Source organism: Diabrotica undecimpunctata, chromosome 8 (genome assembly GCF_040954645.1).
Source record: "Diabrotica undecimpunctata isolate CICGRU chromosome 8, icDiaUnde3, whole genome shotgun sequence".
Lineage (NCBI taxonomy): Eukaryota > Metazoa > Arthropoda > Insecta > Coleoptera > Chrysomelidae > Diabrotica > Diabrotica undecimpunctata.
Window position 1 is genome coordinate 103,223,379 of NC_092810.1, and position 20,673 is coordinate 103,244,051.

Consider the following 20,673-nt stretch of genomic DNA (forward strand, 5'->3'; position numbering starts at 1 on the left):
ACATTTTTTGTAAATACATTTTATTAGAATAAAATACGTTTATTTAGAATATTTTTATAGAATTTCTACCAATTTAAACATTTTTTGTAAGTACATTTATTTAGAACGTTCTTTTATGTTTGAAGAATTGAAGAATTTGAAGAAGTACGACATTGTTTTTTTAATAAAATTTTTATGTTTTACTATAAACACTTCTAATAAAGACTGAAATAAATAAGGAAAAGACAGTTAAGATTTTATTTCACGTATAGGGAGCTTGCGCATCCGTTTATACGTATTTCAGCCCAATAGGCATCATCAGAACGGCTTTCGCAAGCGCTCTGAACGTGAAATAATTCTTCTCTGTCTTAGGAAGCAACTATAACATGGCTTCGTATAGACGCAATGTAGCGACATCTGATAATAAAATCGTAGACTAATTTTCGAAACCAAATTCAAGAATTCCGCTTTAATCTGTGCCTTCTAAGAATTGCATGGCAAAAACAGACGTTGATAAAGGTGTTAAGAGAGACATGGGGAATCTAAAAATTGCATTCCACAACATATCTCTTCAACTAAGCAAAATTCTTAGCGAATTGGTTTCTAGTACTCGTACAGAGTATATCGAAATAACAAGGAAAAGACAGTTAAGATTTTATTTCACGTATAGGGAGCTTGCGCATCCGTTTATACGTATTTCAGCCCAATAGGCATCATCAGAACGGCTTTCGCAAGCGCTCTGAACGTGAAATAATTCTTCTCTGTCTTAGGAAGCAACTATAACATGGCTTCGTATAGACGCAATGTAGCGACATCTGATAATAAAATCGTAGACTAATTTTCGAAACCAAATTCAAGAATTCCGCTTTAATCTGTGCCTTCTAAGAATTGCAAGGCAAAAACAGACGTTGATAAAGGTGTTAAGAAAGACATGGGGAATCTAAAAATTGCATTCCACAACATATCTCTTCAACTAAGCAAAATTCTTAGCGAATTGGTTTCTAGTACTCGTACAGAGTATATCGAAATAACAAGGAAAAGACAGTTAAGATTTTATTTCACGTATAGGGAGCTTGCGCATCCGTTTATACGTATTTCAGCCCAATAGGCATCATCAGAACGGCTTTCGCAAGCGCTCTGAACGTGAAATAATTCTTCTCTGTCTTTTGACTGTCTTTGACTAAAATAAATGTTTCAAATTTTAATTTTAAAAAAAGTAAAACCTTCTTGTTGGATTCGAACCCTGAGCGCCTGGATGAGAACATCGTGTCTTGAACTCTGATCCATCAGATTTTTATAACTATTTAGTGACAGTTTGGGTAATTGTTCTGCTGCTGTTCAAATCATAGTAGAAATTATTCTTCGTTAATAATTTAAAACTTTAGATTAAATAATCACTATTAATTAAATTATTTTATTCATATTTTGCTTTATTGTGTTCAATCAGTTTTTACTTTATCCGAAATTAAAAAATGGAAATACGTCACACATTCGACGTTACTCATAATAATTATGACCGAGGTGATTTAGCTCGAAGCTAACGTCTAAAGGTGTAAGACTATCGATAATGGTAATGTAATGTAATGTAAATTATAGATTTCTATCGATTATTTCTCACCTCTACGAGTTTCATCTCTTTTTATTTCACAAGGTAACTGTGTTTTCTATCTCTTATGTTAAAAAGCCGGGTGGTAAGACACTCATCACTGTATATATATATATATATATATATATATATATATATATATATATATATATATATAAATGTTCTTGATGTTGTCCGACCATCTTATTGGAGAACGTTCTCGGTTACGGTAAGCATCTTGGCTAGGTTTCCATTTCATAATAATTATGCTCGGCGAAATATATAGATTACCATGAAGTTTAAAACTGTCTTCTTGGACTCCTAGAATATTGTCAATTTTCATAAAAATTAATGAGGTTAACTAAACCCATATACAGTAAAACTAAAAGTAAAGTTATTACTTAAGCGAAATAGCACATGTTTCTAACAGTTTTCACATCTTTTTTTAAGCTCCGTGTCCTCCAAAAACATACTCCATACCACTTTATACCACTGGTGGAGGTTCTTAATCCACGATGTTCTTCGTCGTCCAGGACCACTTTTCCCTTCTATTTTTCTTTAAATGATTATATAATTCATATTTAGAATTTCGCATCAAATCGCCAAAAGAATCTAATTTTTTTCCTTTTAATGCTATTCATAACCTCTCTTCCCTTATTTAAACGCTATAAAACTTGTTCATTACATACTTTTCCATTTTAGTAGACGGTGTGATAAATACTTAGCCACACCGCTAGATGGCGTCACTATCTCAAGAGAAATCTACTATTTTGTAATACATTTATGTAGATGGCTAATGTCAAAATTTCAGTCGGACTCATATTTTTGTTTCTTGTACTCTTGTATAATTTTGAGCAGTAATTTTTCCAGGTCTCTGCAATGCTCTCTATGCTGGTTTTTACTAAGGTTAAGCGTAAAGGACTTCTTTATAAAATTAAACAAATAACACCACCATTCTTACGAATACTTACAGCATACTTGGAAAACCGACAGTTCAGATCAAAAGTATATAGAGAAATATCCAAAATGCATCCCATTAAGGCGGGAATTCCACAGGGCAGCGTCCTGGGACCTCTTTTATAATTATTATATGTATACGTCTGATCTACCAACTTCGAATAACGTAATAATTGGAACATTTGCAGGTGACACAGTAGCACTCACAAGTCATAAACAAATCAACATAGTTACACAACAACTCCAAGACTACTTATATGAACTTGAAAACTGACTGGAACAATGGAAAATAAAAATAAAAAAAAGCAAGTCAACTCACATAATGTTCACTTTACAGAAATCTATACAGAAATTATTTAACATGAATCATATAAAAAGAATCTTTTTCACTCAAATAAGGATAAAAAATATCTTTATCTGTCTATCTTTAAAAATTGGATGTAAGTGTATAGAGTGAGGATGTAACTGCAGCGTTCCATTTACATTAAACTGACAATATTAGTATACAAGACTTACTTTAAAGTAGCAAAATTAAATTTAAGTTTGTGTGAAGTACAGTTACAGTTTGTGTTACAGAAGAATATTAAAAATTCAGTGGGTTCAAAGGATTACCAATGCTGAGGTACTACGACGTCTAAATAAGGAGTTAGAAATTATGAACAGCATAAAAAGAAGAAAACTAGAATATTTGGGTCACATAACCAGAAGAGAAAAATATAAGCTGCTGAAAATTATTATGCAAGGAAGGATCCAAGGAAGAAGAAGCATAGGAAGAAGACACGTCTCCTGACTGAAGAACCTTAGAGAATGGTTTAACTGTAGTTCACTACAGCTTCTCAGAGCAGCAGCCAACAAAGTGACCATAGCCGTTATGATATCCAACCTCCGATAGGAGATGGAACTTTAAGAAGAGAAGAAGTAATAATTGACAGTCATATCTCTAATATCTATATCAGCGTCCCCTTCTATGCAATTACGCATTCTTAGTGAATACTGGAGATTTTAATATACACTAACTCTTATCTGTAACATACAAAACAAAACTGTGTTTAACACTTCTAATGAGTTGATGTCATCTTCACAGATATCTGTTATTTAATTTGTCAGTGTTTTTCAGGTTGTAAACTGGATTTGACCAAAACCAATTCACAACTAAATGCACATCTGTTTCTACTTAAAATCCAGTATTAAATTATAACTTAAAAATAAAACAAAAGTTATGTTCGTTTAAATCTGGAATATCATTAAAAATTCAAATATATGTTATAATATGTTAATTCAAATAATAAATATACAGGAAGATGGCTATAATTTTGTCATCAAATTTTAAAGCGTAATAATGAAGACAGTCAAATGTTAAAAAATGTTTTTTGTGCCGATTTACACAAATTGTACATTTTTATTCATTAGTAAACCAAATTTCTTTTTCAACCTTATTTTTTAACAAGAAAGCTTGAAGATATTAATAAAAGGCGTAACCGATATCATCAGAAAATAAATGTATAGTTAAGATATTGAATAATTATTCTTCAAATAGGAAAAATACTTCTAAAAGTTTTTGGACTTACAACATGATGAAATATTTCCTAAATCAACATTATCGTGGCACTTATAATACAATAATAATTAATGAATTAAATACAGCTTTTACATACACATACTTCATTAAAAAAGAACCACCACTTGCAAGAGCAACTATAACTTCCAACGAACTCAAGTTAATAAATTCCCCTTGTAATCTTATCTGGGAATCGTTGGATATACCACATCTAACAAGTGTTCTAGCTACAAATATTATTATTCCTAAATACCAAAATGAATTTTGTTACACTACTCACAAAGAAATCTGAAGTGGCTATTCAGACCATATTGTGATCTATACAGACGGGTCAAAATCACTAACATATACAACCAGTGCTTACTTTGTACCAAAAATGAAGATTCAAAAATCATTTATTTTAAATAATCAAACCAGCATATTTTCTGCTGAAGCATGTGCTATATACAAAGCCCTTGAATTGTGCTGTGAAAACCAGTGGAACAAAATTGTCATATGCAGTGATTCATTGTCAGTATTACACTCCTTACAAAACTTTAAATTTACAATCAATAGCAATATATATTCGTATTCGAAATTTGTCAAAAGTTACTGAAACTATCAGATCCATATGGTGTTAAATTTGTGTGGGTTAAGGGACACTCGGATATTTTTGGCAATACTATTGCTGATTCTATAGCTAAAAATCCATTGCAGCACCCACATATTGTGGTGGATAAATTCAACACATGTGATCTACTTGCCTATTAAACAACATATTAAATTAAAATGGGACAGACCATGGATTCAGTTTGGTGAAAGCACATGCACTAATTTATAAAAATTACAACCAACCGTAGCTGTTAAACAATTTTACAAAGATGTTACACTAAGCAGAAACACAGTGTCAACTGTCTTAAGATTAAAAGTAGATCATGGATGTTTTCCGAAACATCTACACAAAATAGGAGTTCTCCCAACAGACCGATGTGAGTATGAAACTAGTATAGGTAACTGATTTAAATCACATATTTTTCAACTGCCCACTACATCATAATACAAGCACGTGGCTGCTAAAAGAATTGATAAAAGAGGGTTTAAGTACACCATTAAACGTAAATCATCTATTAAGTGAAGACAATATAAAATTTTTTAAAATTATGATATTTCTTGTAAAAATTAAATTAAAGGTATGAGTGTAAAATCGTATGCATGAATTGTTTCAATTGTTTGAATTTCCTTTGTATGTTTACCATATATGTTGCTCACCAACATAACCGTGGTTTATGTCTTGTTTGTTAAAAAAAGCCGCTCTGATAAATCCCTGAATGTGATGAGTGTCCTTGTACAATCCTGTATGAATGTATACTAATATTCATATGTACGTGGCTAAAGGTTCCAAGCCAAAGCCAATAGCAAAAAAACAACATAATAAAATTTTTCCCAAGCTTCAAGAATTGGCTCCAGAACAAATTGTGTTTCAAATGAATGAGTGTCCCGCCAAATAGCCCCCTAGGAGATCGGGTAATTTTGTTTAAAATAATGATTTGAACTGAGTGTATCTCGCAATTGAAAAAAAACTTTAACAATTATTTATTTATCACAAATTTCGGTCCTTTACACAAAGCTTTTATTGATATTTAAAGTAAAATAATTAAGAAATTAGGAATTCGACAATTTGTTAGAAATTGAAATTGAGTTTTCTACGGTACCTTTGACGATTGGCAACCATGTTTAATTCTAGTTTTTCCTTATTTTTGTCTTACTTTAATAAATATTACCTGTACTAACAATCACAAATTTATTTCAGAGATTGATATGGATTTGGGAATAGAAGGAAATGAGTTGAATGAGATAAGTGCTTCATATCCACCATTAGATAGTCCCCCAGTACACTTTATCACCGAAAATAGCACTATGGTGACATCCCAGACAGGATCAACAGCGTTAATGCCATGTATCATTAATAATATTGGAGAGGGAATGGTAAGGATACAATATTAACTTTTTAATTATCATTTAAATTAGAAATGTTTGGAAGAAATATATTACATATTTATTTACTGTAATTATACAGGAAATTTAATTAGTATAATTATTTAATTGAAGAAACAATAATGAAAAATAGGAACATTTGATCTAAACCACGAATAAAATGTGCTTGTTGAGATATATGTGTTTACTTTTACGGTATACAAGTATTTTGATCATTTTTGGCTCTATATATATATATATATATATATATATATATATATATATATATATATATATATATATATATATATTATCATCATCCAGCCCCATTTTCACATCCATTGTTGGATAAAGGCCTCCTCCAAACGTCTCCAGTTCTCTCTATCTCTAGCTGGTATATATATATATATATATATATATATATATATATATATATATATATATATATATATATATATATATATATACCCTTACAAATATATATATATATATATATATATATATATATATATATGTATATATATACATATATATAATATCTGGTTTATAGCGGCTTGCGCCTTTCGGTTCACTGTCGCCTGGTCGTAGATCTCTCTCTGACATTGACTTTTGGACTCCATCAAGCCATGTTGATTTTGTTCTTCCTCGGTTTTTTTGCTTATTCCTTCTTTTTTATTAACATCATGTGTTTGTATATACTCTAAAGTTTGGCAATTTTTCTAATTTCTATTTTTTTATGAATTATTTTTTTATCAAAGTTTTCTAATGCTAACAGAAATGTAAATGCTATTTTCTTTACCATTTTAGTTTTTTTAATTTTTTTTGAATTTTGGTATTTTTTATGAGTTCTTTAGCATCCTAATTAAACCTTAGACTGGCTGGTAAAGGAAAAAAGAAAACCCGTTAATGGTTCTGTAAATTTCTTTTAATTATGTCCGCATTTGTTCACTTCCTTTAGCTACTTTTTCATAGCTCATATTTGGTTTTTAGTTAGTCCTCCGGCGGGCGCGCTTTTAAAAATCGCAAGAATGGGCACCCAACGGTAGTTTATGCCGCAAGCAGAAAAACGTATAGATTAAATTCAAAAGATGCACCTATTATTTTAGAGTCTTACTGACAACTAAATAAATTACATACCGATGCGGTATGTGCGTTGTAAGTAGTCTAATGTAGTCATTTGTGAATAGCGGGACGGACAAGCGGATCTAACTAATATTATTTTGCGGAATTTTGGAATTAGTAAAAAAACGGCATACAGGACCGAAAGCGCGCCCGCTGGAGGGTAAAATTCTAAATTCTTTGACTTCTTATCGAATTAATTTTTTATTGTTTCTTTTCTTTATTTTCTTTATCTCATATCTCATATTTTTTTTTTCATTTTTTATGTCAGCCCTAATATTCTGCATTAATCCCAACAGCTTTTTTAATTGTGTATCGTTAACTTAAAAAAAAATTTTTTTAATAACCAAAATATATATATATATATATATATATATATATATATATATATATATATATATATATATCTTCTTCTTCTTATGGTGCCGTGCACCTATAGTGCGTTGGCGAATTATCTTAAGGTCAGACGTCTGTCTTTTGCGGCATGCAAAAGTTCGCCAGTGTTAGTTACGCCTGTCCAGTTCTTTATATTTCGCAGCCACGACATTTGTTTGCGACCTACTCCTCTCTTGCCCTCAATCTTTCCTTGGATAATTAGTTGAGGGATTGCGTATTTTTCCCCTCTCAGAATGTGGCCCAGGTATCCAATCTTTCGTGCCTTCATCAAGCTGATATATATATATATATATATATATATATATATATATATATATATATATATATATATATAATATATGTAAATACTTTTTTCTTTTTGGGTGTGGTAGTCAATAAAAACAGAGCTTTGCTAAGGCGTACTATTTATTCTGAATCCAAGCTTTCGGTGGTTTTTTGCCACCTTTATCAAGGTCTACAAAGAAAATTACTATGTTGTAACAGTTTGAATGGTGCCAAAAAAAGGCTATAAAAAACTAAAAAACTTACCCGAATGTAAGATTAGTGACAGAAACAACAACGTTAAATAACATGATATACTGAAGTTGCAATTAAACTTTAAAAATTACTATTAAAAAAACACTTTAAAATTACTAAATACGTTAAAAGTTAAAAACAAAATGAAGGACGACATGTTAAAACAGTCGTCGCTGCAGGCTTGATTTCAGTCACATTTCACGAGCAGAAAGAGAACGTGGGTGGACAATTATTGTTTAAATAGTTAGGAGAAAATACAAAAAACAACTTTGAAATTAACGTCTCACAAAATACTGTTTATGAATTTTGAGTACTACCAACTGTATTACCAACTTAAAAATAAGCGGGAAGTTAAAAATGTTATTTATGACATAAGCAATCAAAAGAAAATAGTATTTAGTAAATAGGTTTAGAAAAAATAATAACTCAAACAAAACAAAACTAAATTAGTAACTGAAGTTTGATCACAAGTATTCAATTAATACTGAAATTTTTAAAAAAAGAATAGAACAAAGAAAACTCTGAGATGCAAAATAGCTCAGTCAAAAGTCAATATAAAATTGTAAATTCTGCTAAGATTCTGGATCTCAGATCTCTTATTAAGATTGTTATTATCACTCTTGCTGATATGTACCATCTCTAAGAAAGTTCTCTTAAATTTATTTTTCTCTCTGGCTAATATTTTTACATTGTTGAAATCTATCTTATGGTCTAGATCGATAGTATGCTCTGTCAAAGCACAAGTAGGTTTGTTTAATCTACAATCACTCTTATGAGAAATAATACGGCTAGACAGATTCCTTCCAGTTTCACCAATGTACGTGGATGGACATTCAGTACATTGAATGCAATGTACTGAATTTTTAATGTTCCCTTTGTTAATAGAAACAACAGACTTACTATGTCACAATCAGTGCCCTCAGCACAAAATAATTCAGCTTCAACAAGTGTGTATTTTTATGCCCTTCCATATATTCCAAAACTAACCGTTGAACTCACTAAGATTTATTTTTTAAAGACTTTAAGAATATCAAAATAGCTAACAAGAACATCAAAACCATACGTCAGCTGTATAGCAAAATAAAACAACCCCTCACCACTCTAGAGACTACAGATGTTGTTTATTGCATTCAATGTACTGAATGTCCATCCACGTACATTGGTGAAACTGGAAGGAATCTGTCTAGCCGTATTATTTCTCATAAGAGTGATTGTAGATTAAACAAACCTACTTGTGCTTTGGCAGAGCATACTATCGATCTAGACCATAAGATAGATTTCAACAATTTAAAAATATTAGCCAGAGAGAAAAATAAATTTAAGAGAACTTTCTTAGAGATGGTACATATCAGCAAGAGTGATAATAACAATCTTAATAAGAGATCTGAGATCCAGAATCTTAGCAAAATTTACAATTTTATATTGAGTTTTGACTGAGCTATTTTGCATCTCAGAGTTTTCTTTGTTCTTTTCTTTTTTTTTTAATTTCAGTATTAATTGAATACTTGTGATTAAACTTCAGTTACTAATTTAGTTTTGTTTTGTTTGAGTTATTATTTTTTCTAAACCTATTTACTAAATACTATTTTCTTTCGATTGCTTATGTCATTAATAACATTTTTAACTTCCCGCTTATTTTTATGTTGGTAATACAGTTGGTAGTACTCAAAATTCAAAAACAGTATTTTGTGAGACGTTAATTTCAAAGTTGTTTTTTGTATTTTCTCCTAACTATTTAAACAATAATTGTCCACCCACATTCTCTTTCTGCTCGTGAAATGTGACTGAAATCAAGCCTGCAGCGACGACTGTTTTAACATGTCGTCCTTCATTTTGTTTTTAACTTTTAACGTATTTAGTAATTTTAAAATGTTTTTTTAACAGTAATTTTTAAAGTTTAATTGCAACTTCAGTATATCATGTTATTTAACGTTGTTGTTTCTGCCACGAATCTTACATTCGGGTAAGTTTTTTATAGTTTTTTATAGCCTTTTTTTGGCACCATTCAAACTGTTACAACATAGTAATTTTCTTTGTAGACCTTGATAAAGGTGGCAAAAAACCACCGAAAGCTTGGATTCAGAATAAATAGTACGCCTTAGCAAAGCTCAGTTTTTATTGACTACCACACCCAAAAAGAAAAAAGTATTTACATATATTTTTTCCAAACTAAACAAAAAAATTTGGACTACTTTTTCCTATATATATATATATATATATATATATATATATATATATATATATATATATATATATATATATATATATATATATATATATATATATATATATATATATATATATATCATATATATATATATATATATATATATATATATATATATATATATATATCATAGGGGAGTCATAGTTACTACCGGACGAGGGGAATCTGGGGGAGGGGCTTATGTGATAGTATTTTTTGCAGTAAGTAATCTGTCGCAGTGAATTTGAAGTGGTATTGTTCACTTCAGGTATTTTCCTCATTTCTTATTGTTCTTGTTGAGTATATATGAAAATATGAAACGTTTTTTAAATAAATTCTGGACTGAGACAGGGAGATCCGCTGTCCCCATTGTTATTGAACCTGGCAATAAAATATGCTGTGTAAAAAATGTATTCAAAAATATTAACAGACACAGCTGCTCGTAGCGTAAAGATCGTTCTCGCTTTTATCCATGGCGTAGGCGCGGTAGCACAATCATCTTTAGAAGTTAAGAATATTTGCTCAAGCTTTGAAGAAGCTGCATTAAATATCGTTCTAAAATAAAAAAAAAAAAGATAAAAAATACATGTTTGTTTCAAAACAAGAACGATGGCGAATACGACAAAATATTACTTTAAACAATCATAACTTCGAAGTGATTATAGAATTTAAATATCTAAAAGCAACAATCATCAATAACAACAAGTTATAAATGAAAGTTGAAAAGCAAGCATGGAAAGTACTAAGAGGATTGAAACAAAACTCAAAAGAAAAAATTAAATTGGGAAATATACAGGACAAAGAATGGAAGGACTATTACAAGGAACTGTTAACAGAACAAAGACTACAATCCATTGGAAAAGAAAACAGGCGAAGACTAAGCAGATCTCCACAACAAGAAATAGAAATAACAGATAGGGAAATGAGAACGGTCATAAAAGCAATCAAAAATAAGAAAGCACCGGGACCTGGAGGCATCTCACCTGAGCTTATAAAATACGGATCAAAAAAATTACAATGGATGATACAATGGATATTTCAGAAAGCCATAAATGGAGAACAGCTCCCAAAGGAATGGACGGAGGCATATATGACATCTATATTTAAGAAAAGAGATAGAAAACGATGCGAAAACTACAGAGGAATAAGCGTAATATCATCAATAGGAAGATTATATGGGAAGATACGGAATATGGTAAAATCGGGGAGGATCAGGCAGCCTTCACGGAAGGAAGATCATGCATAGAACACATATACACACTGGAACAACTGTTGGAAACGAAAAAAGCAAAAAATAGAGATATACATTTGGCATTTCTGGACCTGAGAAAGGCGTATGACTCTGTACCAAGGTCAGAACTATGGGAGGCAATGTACAAATTAGAAATACAGACGGAACTCATAGAAGCTACAAAAGCTCTGTATAAAGAAAACAAAGTGTCCATTAAAATGGGAACAAGAATCATAGGAGACTTCACCACAACAAAAGGGCTCCTGCAGGGTTGTTCCACATCTCCAACCGTATTCAAAATATACTTAGAGAAAGCCTTGACTACATGGAAAAGAAAATGCGAAGGCATGGGAGTACCGGTACGGAACGAATACCTATATACGTTAAGCTTTACAGACGATCAAGTAGTGATTGCACAAGACCAAGACGACTTCAGCTACATGATGAAGAAACTACAAGAAGAATATACCAAGGCTGGCCTACATATTAACCTCGCGAAAACAGAGTACCTATCTACAAGTAAAGAAGACATAGAAGATCTACAGATTGATGACAACGTAAAAATCAAAGGAAAGGATAAATTCAAATACTTAGGGTTTATAATCACGAAAAAGGCAACAACAAAGGAAGAAATTACACGAAACAAGAACAGCAATCCGACAACTTAACTCAGTATGGTGGGATAGACACCTTATTATGAAGACAAAAACACAGATTTATAAAACATTAGCGCAAAGTATTATGACATATGGGGCTAAAAATTTGATCATAAACAAGAAAAACAGCAGTAAGATAGTAGCAACAGAGATGGAATGCCTGGGTAGATGCTGCAGAGTAACAAGAATGGATAGGAGAAGTAATGACGAAATAAAGCAAAGAACGTCAATAGAAACAGACATACTAACATACATAGAACAAAAAAGACTAAAGTGGTATGGACATGTAAGAAGAACTAGTGACAGCAGATGGATAAAGAGAATAACCGAATGGAGCCCCATAGGAAGAAGGAAAAGTGGACGACCCCGAAAATCCTGGAGGAACAAAGTAGACGACGCCATGAGTAAGAGAGGCCTAAACGATTGAGAATAGGACAACAGAGAGAAATGGAAACGGTTGAGCGAGGGAAGTCAGTGAATACTGCAGAATCCCTGAACATATATATATATATATATATATATATATATATATATATATATATATATATATATATATATATATATATATATATATATATATATATGAAAAGCGAGTACTGGCAATAAACAGATCCTCTTTTGCAACGCAACATCTAATAAGGTCAAAACTTATCTCACAATGTGCAAAAATCTAGATACACCAAACCATAATACGACCAGCAGTCGCATATGGAAGCAAAACAAGGACGCCAATAAAAAGAAGTAAACAAATTACTGTTGTGGAAATGTCAAATCTTTCGAGTATCATTTGGCCATTGCAGAGATAGCGAGACAACCGATTGGAGGCGCACACATAACAATGAGTTAGTCTTGCTCTTTTCGGAACGGAAAATCTAGTGAGATGTATAAAGGTCAATACTAGACATTAATGACATTTGCCTTATAATCAATTAGGGAATATTTGTAGGACTGCCTAGAAAAAACAAAAAAGATGCAGTCAGACAGAATCTGCGAAACGGGCGTAGGACCGACAAAAATCGAAGACAATAGTAAACGCAGCAAAGACGCGGCAGGAAGAGTTGTAATGCGATTAATGATGATGACTTATTTTTAGATTTATTTTTCATTAAATTGTTTCTGGGCCAAAGATGGGTTTGAATTAAAAAAACCCCGTTCTTCAACCAAAATTTCGTCTCTTTAATGGTTGGGTGTTATTTATTTTGGTCACCCATCTAGATTTTTACTGTTACATAACCTTGTTTCATCTAAACGGTAAAATAAATTTGAAACAGTTTTGCGATAGAATGTGGCTGATGAGCTACCGCAAAAATGCTATATACATACACAAATCTAACCCTACATTTCTTCATTTAAAGAATAAAATTGTGACATGAGAATTCAATTAAAAAAGCAAAAATAGCTTAAAAAACAGTAGGCTAGACTGACAGCGAAAATATTTATGTCAACTATTTAAATGCGTTTTCCCGAAAATGGTGAAAATTATGTTGTTTAACCCTTCTTTCCACGGGAGCAATTTTAAACATGGTTTTTCTCAATAAAAAATTTTGTTTTTAATATTTTTAAGGACACTTACTGATGTAACGTTATACTACCTAAATGTACATATAATATGTGCATTAATATGTATTGGTATAGTTTACTACGAAATAACCAACACCATTATTTTTTTACAAGACTTTACTAAAAAAGTCATGAACGGCAATATACAAAAAAAAATATATAAAATAAGACAATATTATTACTCTATATAGTTACAAGAATACAAGTAAAAACTAAATACCCAAAATTAAAATTGGAAACAGAAAATAGAGGGGGTTAAATAATGCTAATTTTGTTTCTATACAATCGGCACAACATGCTTTTATATGTTCCACAGATAACCAGTTTTTGCACGATTGGCAAAAATACCTAGTTTTTCTTTTTTTACAATACTTACACCATCCCCGTTTTCCCGGGGGCTGTGACATCCCTCGTCGTTTGCTCAATTCCAGAAAATTTTGCAGCAAGTAACCGTGATGTTCTCAGTATACGCATATTTAGCGCTCTTATTTTCATATTTTTCTGGACTAACGCAATTCCTAAAGACTTCAGAAACAATCGACGAGAAGACCGAAATTCCGCATTCGTATTATTGGATCTCAGTATATAATAAATGCATTTATAGTTGCAATATTAGCCAAGCCTTAGCACAAAACAAGAAACGTCCACCCACGGGTGGGGTCTGCCAGGATACTTTTGCAGGTAGCGATTGGAGGGATTCATACAATTTTACCAAATTATGCCAAAGTGTACTAATCAGTACCATTAAAAGGTACACAGAGTCTAGGAAAAAAATACAAAAAAAATTTAAAAAATTAAGCAAATTTCATTTATACTTGTACTGATGGACCCCACCCGTGGGATGGATTGTTAAACAAAAGTACCACTATTACGTAGAAATAATGTCTCCATGTAGAATTATTTTTTAATCAAAATCACTGAAAACTATCGTAGTAACAAAACACAAAATTTTAAATAAAGTTATACAACCTATCTAAAGGACCCAGGCACTTTTCTTATATAAAAGTGGTTTTAGATAAATTAACTTCTTCTTCTTAAAGTTCCATCTCCTATCGGAGGTTGGATATCATAACGGCTATGGTCACTTTGTTGGCTGCTGCTCTGAAAAGTTGTAGTGAACTACAGTAAACCATTCTCTAAGGTTCCTCAGCCAGGAGATCCGTCTTCTTCCTATGCTTCTTCTTCCTTGGATCCTTCCTTTCATAATAATTCTCAGCAGCTCATATTTTTCTCCTCTGGTTATGTGACCCAAATACTCTCGTTTTCTTCTTTTTATGCTGACAAAACTTTGATAAATTAACTGACACCTTGTAAAGACGTAGCCTTGGTCATATTGATTAAAAGTTTTTATTGTCCTAAGGCTCAGAAATAAATTGTTTATGAGTAACAGAGCTCCAAATGATCGGTTTTTAGTCCATTTGAATAATTTGTTTACTTAAATAATATACAGAATGTTAGTAAATAAGTGTACTAAGGAGCTAATTCTGCACGAAAAATAATGACAGTTTGTTATATAAACATATGTCCACAAATACTTTTATGAGATGCAGGAAGTTAAAATTTTTCTTACAAACTAACGATTTATTTATTTATGCTCTTAAAATGGCTAAGATATGCAAATGAAATTTGGTAAGTTTTAAAAGATAATGAATTCAATGTTTAAACATACAATTAAGAATTATATATTCATCATTACCTCACATATGGGTAAGAGTCTCAATTTTTTAACTAAAAAATAGTACGCCACTAATATATTTTAAATTAAACATCATTTTTAAAGTCGTTGCTATATATGTGACCAAAAATCTATCCTCAATTTTTTTCATATGAGACTCTGTTTCTATACAAAAAAAAAGTATCTTAATCTGTATTTATAATTTCTTTAACCCATTGGCTATTAGTGCTAGTAGGCTAGTGTGAAGAGTTATAAGTTATTTTATTTCTTCTTCTTCTCATGGCGCCGTCTCCTTTCAAAAGTTGGCGATCCAAATGGCAACTGTAGTTTTGGAAACTACTGCGCGAAAGATTTCTGCGGATGAGCGGTCGAATAATATCCTTAGGTCTTTCAGCCCCGAGTTCTGGCGTCTTCCTACTGATGTTTTGCCCTGTACTTTTCCTTCCAGTATAACTTGAAGTAATTCATATCTTTCGCCTCTCAACACATAATCCAAGTATTACATTTTCCTCTCTTTGATTATTCTTAGTAATTCTTTTTGTTTACACCTGCAACGAGGTACCTCAACATTAGTAACTCTTTGTACCCATGGAATTCTCAACATTTGTCTGTATATATACATCTCAAAGGCATCTATTCTTTTTTCTATTTCAGAGTCCATTGTCTAACTTTCACAGCCATACAGTAGGCAGAAAAAACGAAACATCTGATCATTCGGATTCTAAGCTGCAGACTAAGGTCTGATCTTGAAAAAAATGTTTTCATGTTCATGAATGCTTTCCTTTAATTTAAGTTTAAGAAACAAACTGCTGACTGCGGATGCTCTCGAGAAGTACAAGCTACGCACCTAGTAGAGCTAGTTCTCGACTTAATTGCGTAGTCACCTAATGCAAATACGAAAAATTGCTAACATATCGAATGTTAGAAACTTTATTGTATTAAAAATTCTTAAAGAACATTCAAGAATTGTAAATAAAGAACAGACATCGTTCAAAATCCTAATTTTCTAAATGGCGTTTTATGACAATATACTAACGGGGCTAGTTTTGGAAAATCCACATAAAATCTTTGAAACTTATCTTCAGCATCTTCTTCTTCTTCAAGTGCCATCTCCGCGGTGGAGGTCGGCAATCATCATAGCTATTCGAACTTTCGAGACGGCTGCTCTGAAAAGTTCATTTGATGTACATCCGTACCACTCTCTCAGGTTGCGCAGCCATGACATTCTACGCCTCCCTATGCTTCTCTTTCCTTGGATCTTTCCCTGCATGATCAGTTGGAGCAAGGTGTATTTCTCTCCACGTGTAATATGTCCGAGATATTCCAATTTTTTTGTTTTTATTGAATTTAAAATTTCCATTTCTTTGTTCATCCTTCTCAGAACCTCTTTGTTTGTGACGTGTTCTGTCCATGATATTTTCAGAATTCTTCTGTACACCCACAGCTCAAATGATTCCAGTTTTTTCGTTGATGTAGCATTCAAGGTCCAAGATTCCATTCCATAAAATAAGGTCGAAAAAACATAGCACCTCGCCAACCTAACTCTTAGTTCCAGTTTTAAATCCCTGGTACATAGAACTCTTCTCATTTTGTTGAAATTTGCTCTAGCCTTTTCTATTCTTATTTTTATCTCCTGATTGTAATCATTTGTGGAGTTAATCATTGTTCCCAGGTATGCATATTTGTCCACTTGTTCGACGTTGGTTTCGTTTATTAGAAGACTCTCGTTATTTCTTTGAGTTTTCGATATTCTCATAAATTTCGTCTTCTTGACATTCATTGTTAGACCATACTCTTTTCCATACTCTGCTAATCTGGTCACCAGTCTCTGAAGATCTTCAATGTTTTCGGCTAAAATCACAGTGTCGTCCGCATATCTAATGTTGTTAATGGGAACTCCATTTACCTTTATTCCAGCTGTTTCACCCTCAAGAGCTTTTTTCAGGACTTTTTCGGAGTAGGCGTTGAAAAGAATTGGCGACAATACGCATCCCTGTCTTACTCCACATCTAATTTCAATTTCTTCTGACAGCTGTTCGTTAACACGTACTTTTGCTCGCTGTTTATAGTATAAATTTGATATGATCCTGAGGTCGTTGTAGTCAATCTTCTTTGATTTCAGGACATTCATTAAATGTTCATGTCGTACTTTATCGAATGCTTTATTATAGTCAATAAAACATGCGTATATATCTTGATTGACGTCCAGGCATCTTTGTATTAGTATATTAAGTGAAAAAAGAGCTTCACGTGTTCCTAGGCCTTTGCGGAAACCAAATTGTGTATTATTAACGTCTATGTCCAGTTTGTGATATATTCGGTTATGGATGACTTTAAGTAGTAACTTTAGCGTATGAGACATTAAGCTAATGGTGCGGTAATCGCTGCATTCTCTTGCGTTTTTCTTTTTAGGGAGACAAATAAAAATAGATGTCAACCACTCTTTGGGTAATACGCCTGAACTATAAATTTGGTTCAAAAGTGTCACTAAAACATCAATGTGCTTCTCATCTAGAATTTTTAGGATTTCTATAGGAAGCATATCAGGTCCAGGGCTTTTCCCGCTCTTCATTGTTTCAGCATCTTCAGCATCAGTTTTCGGTAAATATATAGCTTGAGGTAATTAATCGTTACATAATCGGTCCATATTTCCTCCTATAGTAGTGTCGTTAACCCTTAAGTATTAAACGTTAAAAATTTTACAGTACAGGGTGTCCAAAAACTCTCCTGACAAACGAAAACCGTAGATTCCTCAGATAATTTTAAGACAATTTAATCCAATTTACCTAGTCCGAAAATGCTTCCTAAGGGACCTCCAGAACGCTTCTATTTAGAAAAATGAAAACTGGTACAATTATTTATCCTTTATAGTTGAATATATTCCATTAACTGTAAATTTCTAGTGCCATTCATAGGCGTCCGTTTTGGGTAGGTCAACGATTATTTTAAGGCATAACTTTTTGTCTTTAACATTTTAGCATTTTTGATTACTGAGTCATTTGATTACATTGGTGTTCCAATATAACCAATAGTTCATTCAACTCACCAACTTATAACTTAATCTTTTATCTTCCTATATACCTAGTGTTGCTTTATAACAGATAGGGCTTTTTCTCAAGTTATAAGTTAAGTACTTTACGACCAATATATTACTAAACCACTTTCAACCATCAAATTTTGTCCATTTCATACTAGTCAACACACAAAATATAACTACTTCATTCAGTTTGTCAACATCCAATCAGATATTCATATTCATGAACTTACAACTCAAGAAGTTTTACATTTTCCAGGTACCAAATGTTGTTTTTTGACATACAGGGCCTAATATAATTGAGTTGTAAGTTAATTTTTACATGAACTTTATATCATAATAGTTTTATTTCATTCTTTGAACAACATCCTGACATATTAAATATATCAATTCCAATAATTTTTCAAGAATCCAACTTTCCACCAGTGTCTAGTTTCCATTTTCCAGGTACCAAATGTTATTAAAACATAAAGGGCCTTATATAAGAATCTTTTCATCACACCACTCGACACTGTATAGTTGGTTGCCTAACTATAATCACATAATTTTCTCACCACAATTTCATTTCACATACATAATTTAAAAAATAACATTGATGGTTGATACTGTTATAATTTCATTTTATTTCAACTTTCACAATTTTTAAACAACGTTGGCTTCTGTCTTAAATAGACATATACAGTTACACTGACTGCTCTGTCATAACTTCCGTCTTAACCTGCCAAAATTGTCATTTCAATCAGTTGCTTTGACAAAGTCCTCGTAGACATACCGTCTCAGGACTCGCAACTAATGTAGAGTCATATGTCGCCCTGTTACCTATCCAACGGTAACTTTAACATCTTAAATGTAAATTAGACATAATGTAGATCAAATCTTATTTAATAATTTTTAAAGGGTTTTTACCCACATATTTAGTGGCTACATCCATGTATTAATTTGTAAGTATTAACCACACTTTTACATTAACCTTAGTCAAAACTTAAATCTTTTCATGTTCTTTTTAATTAAGTGGTTAAATACTATTTTAGGACACTGATGATGGAATATTTATTCCGAAAACGTTTTGTCAATGCAACATAGCCCAACTGGGTTTTTTATATACCTTTTATAAAGGATTTTATTCAAAAATATCTTGAAAAGCTTCATGCGGAATTTCTCTCTGATTCTGAATCAGAAGTTGAACCTGACGATGACGATGCTAGTTTAGAAGGAGATTTCGAAGAGATCCAGGACCACAACACCGATATGGAAGAAGAAATTGAAGAGCCAACCTCAGAAGTCTTGGATGTTTCACAAAGAGTGCCGCATTTCATCGGTAAGGATGGAACCACTAAATGGAAGAAACATGTAGGAAACCGCCTAATACAAACTCGCAGTGACAATTTAATTAAGGTAAAAATTTCTGGAGTAACTAGGGAAGTACGAGATATGAAAAGCGCATCAAAGATTTGGAGTTGTTTTTTTACTGAAGAGATTTTGCAAACCATTGTAGACAATACGAATATCTTTATTGAACTGTGTTGTTACAATCTCAGTAATAAATTTGCAAAGAAAACAGATATTTTAGAACTTAGGGCACTATTGGGTCTTTTATATATAGCTGGGGTAACCAAAAATAACCACAGAAATGCAGAAGATCTCTTTAGGACAAACGGCTCCCCACCAGAGATTTTTAGATTGACAATGTCCCTTGCACGGTTCAAGTTTTTGCTCAGACACATCCGTTTTAATGATAAACGAACACGATTAGAGAGGCAAAAATATGACAAATTGGCAGCTGTAAGAGAATTCTTCGATTCGTTTAATTCAAATTTACCTAAACATTTTTCATTATCAGCATATACAACGGTAGACGAAAAACTGGAAGCTTTTTGTGGCAGGTGTGGCTTTAGGGTATATATGCCCAATAAACCTAATAAATACGGCATAAAAATATACACATTAGTAGACGCAAAGTTTCCTTATACCGCAAATCTAGAGGTGTACGTTGGCCAACAGCCACCTGGCCCATATAAAGTTGATACGAGCAATATTTCCCTCGTTCCTCGCCTCTGCAGTCCTATATCTGGTTCTCACAGAAATGTAACAATGGAAAAAATTTTTACGAGCCTCAGCTTGGCCGATCTTCTTTTGAACGAACATCATCTGACTATAATAGGCACTATAAGAAAAAACAAAAGAGAGCTATCACTTCAATTTACTGATCCTAAGAGACCAGATGTGGCTTTATAGAAGAATGCTGAGA

General features: G+C 32.2%; 1 protein-coding gene across 1 annotated transcript in view; it reads left to right on the forward strand.

Annotated features, from left to right (window-relative positions):
• Positions 1-5,864: 5,864 nt before the first annotated feature.
• dpr13 (defective proboscis extension response 13) overlaps positions 5,865-20,673 on the forward strand; it is a 258,704-nt gene continuing 243,895 nt past the window's right edge. Inside the window, exon 1 of the mRNA XM_072540668.1 lies at positions 5,865-6,044. Within this exon, the coding sequence (XP_072396769.1) occupies positions 5,877-6,044 (168 nt within the window). The 5' untranslated portion in view covers positions 5,865-5,876. The remainder of the gene's footprint in view (positions 6,045-20,673) is intronic.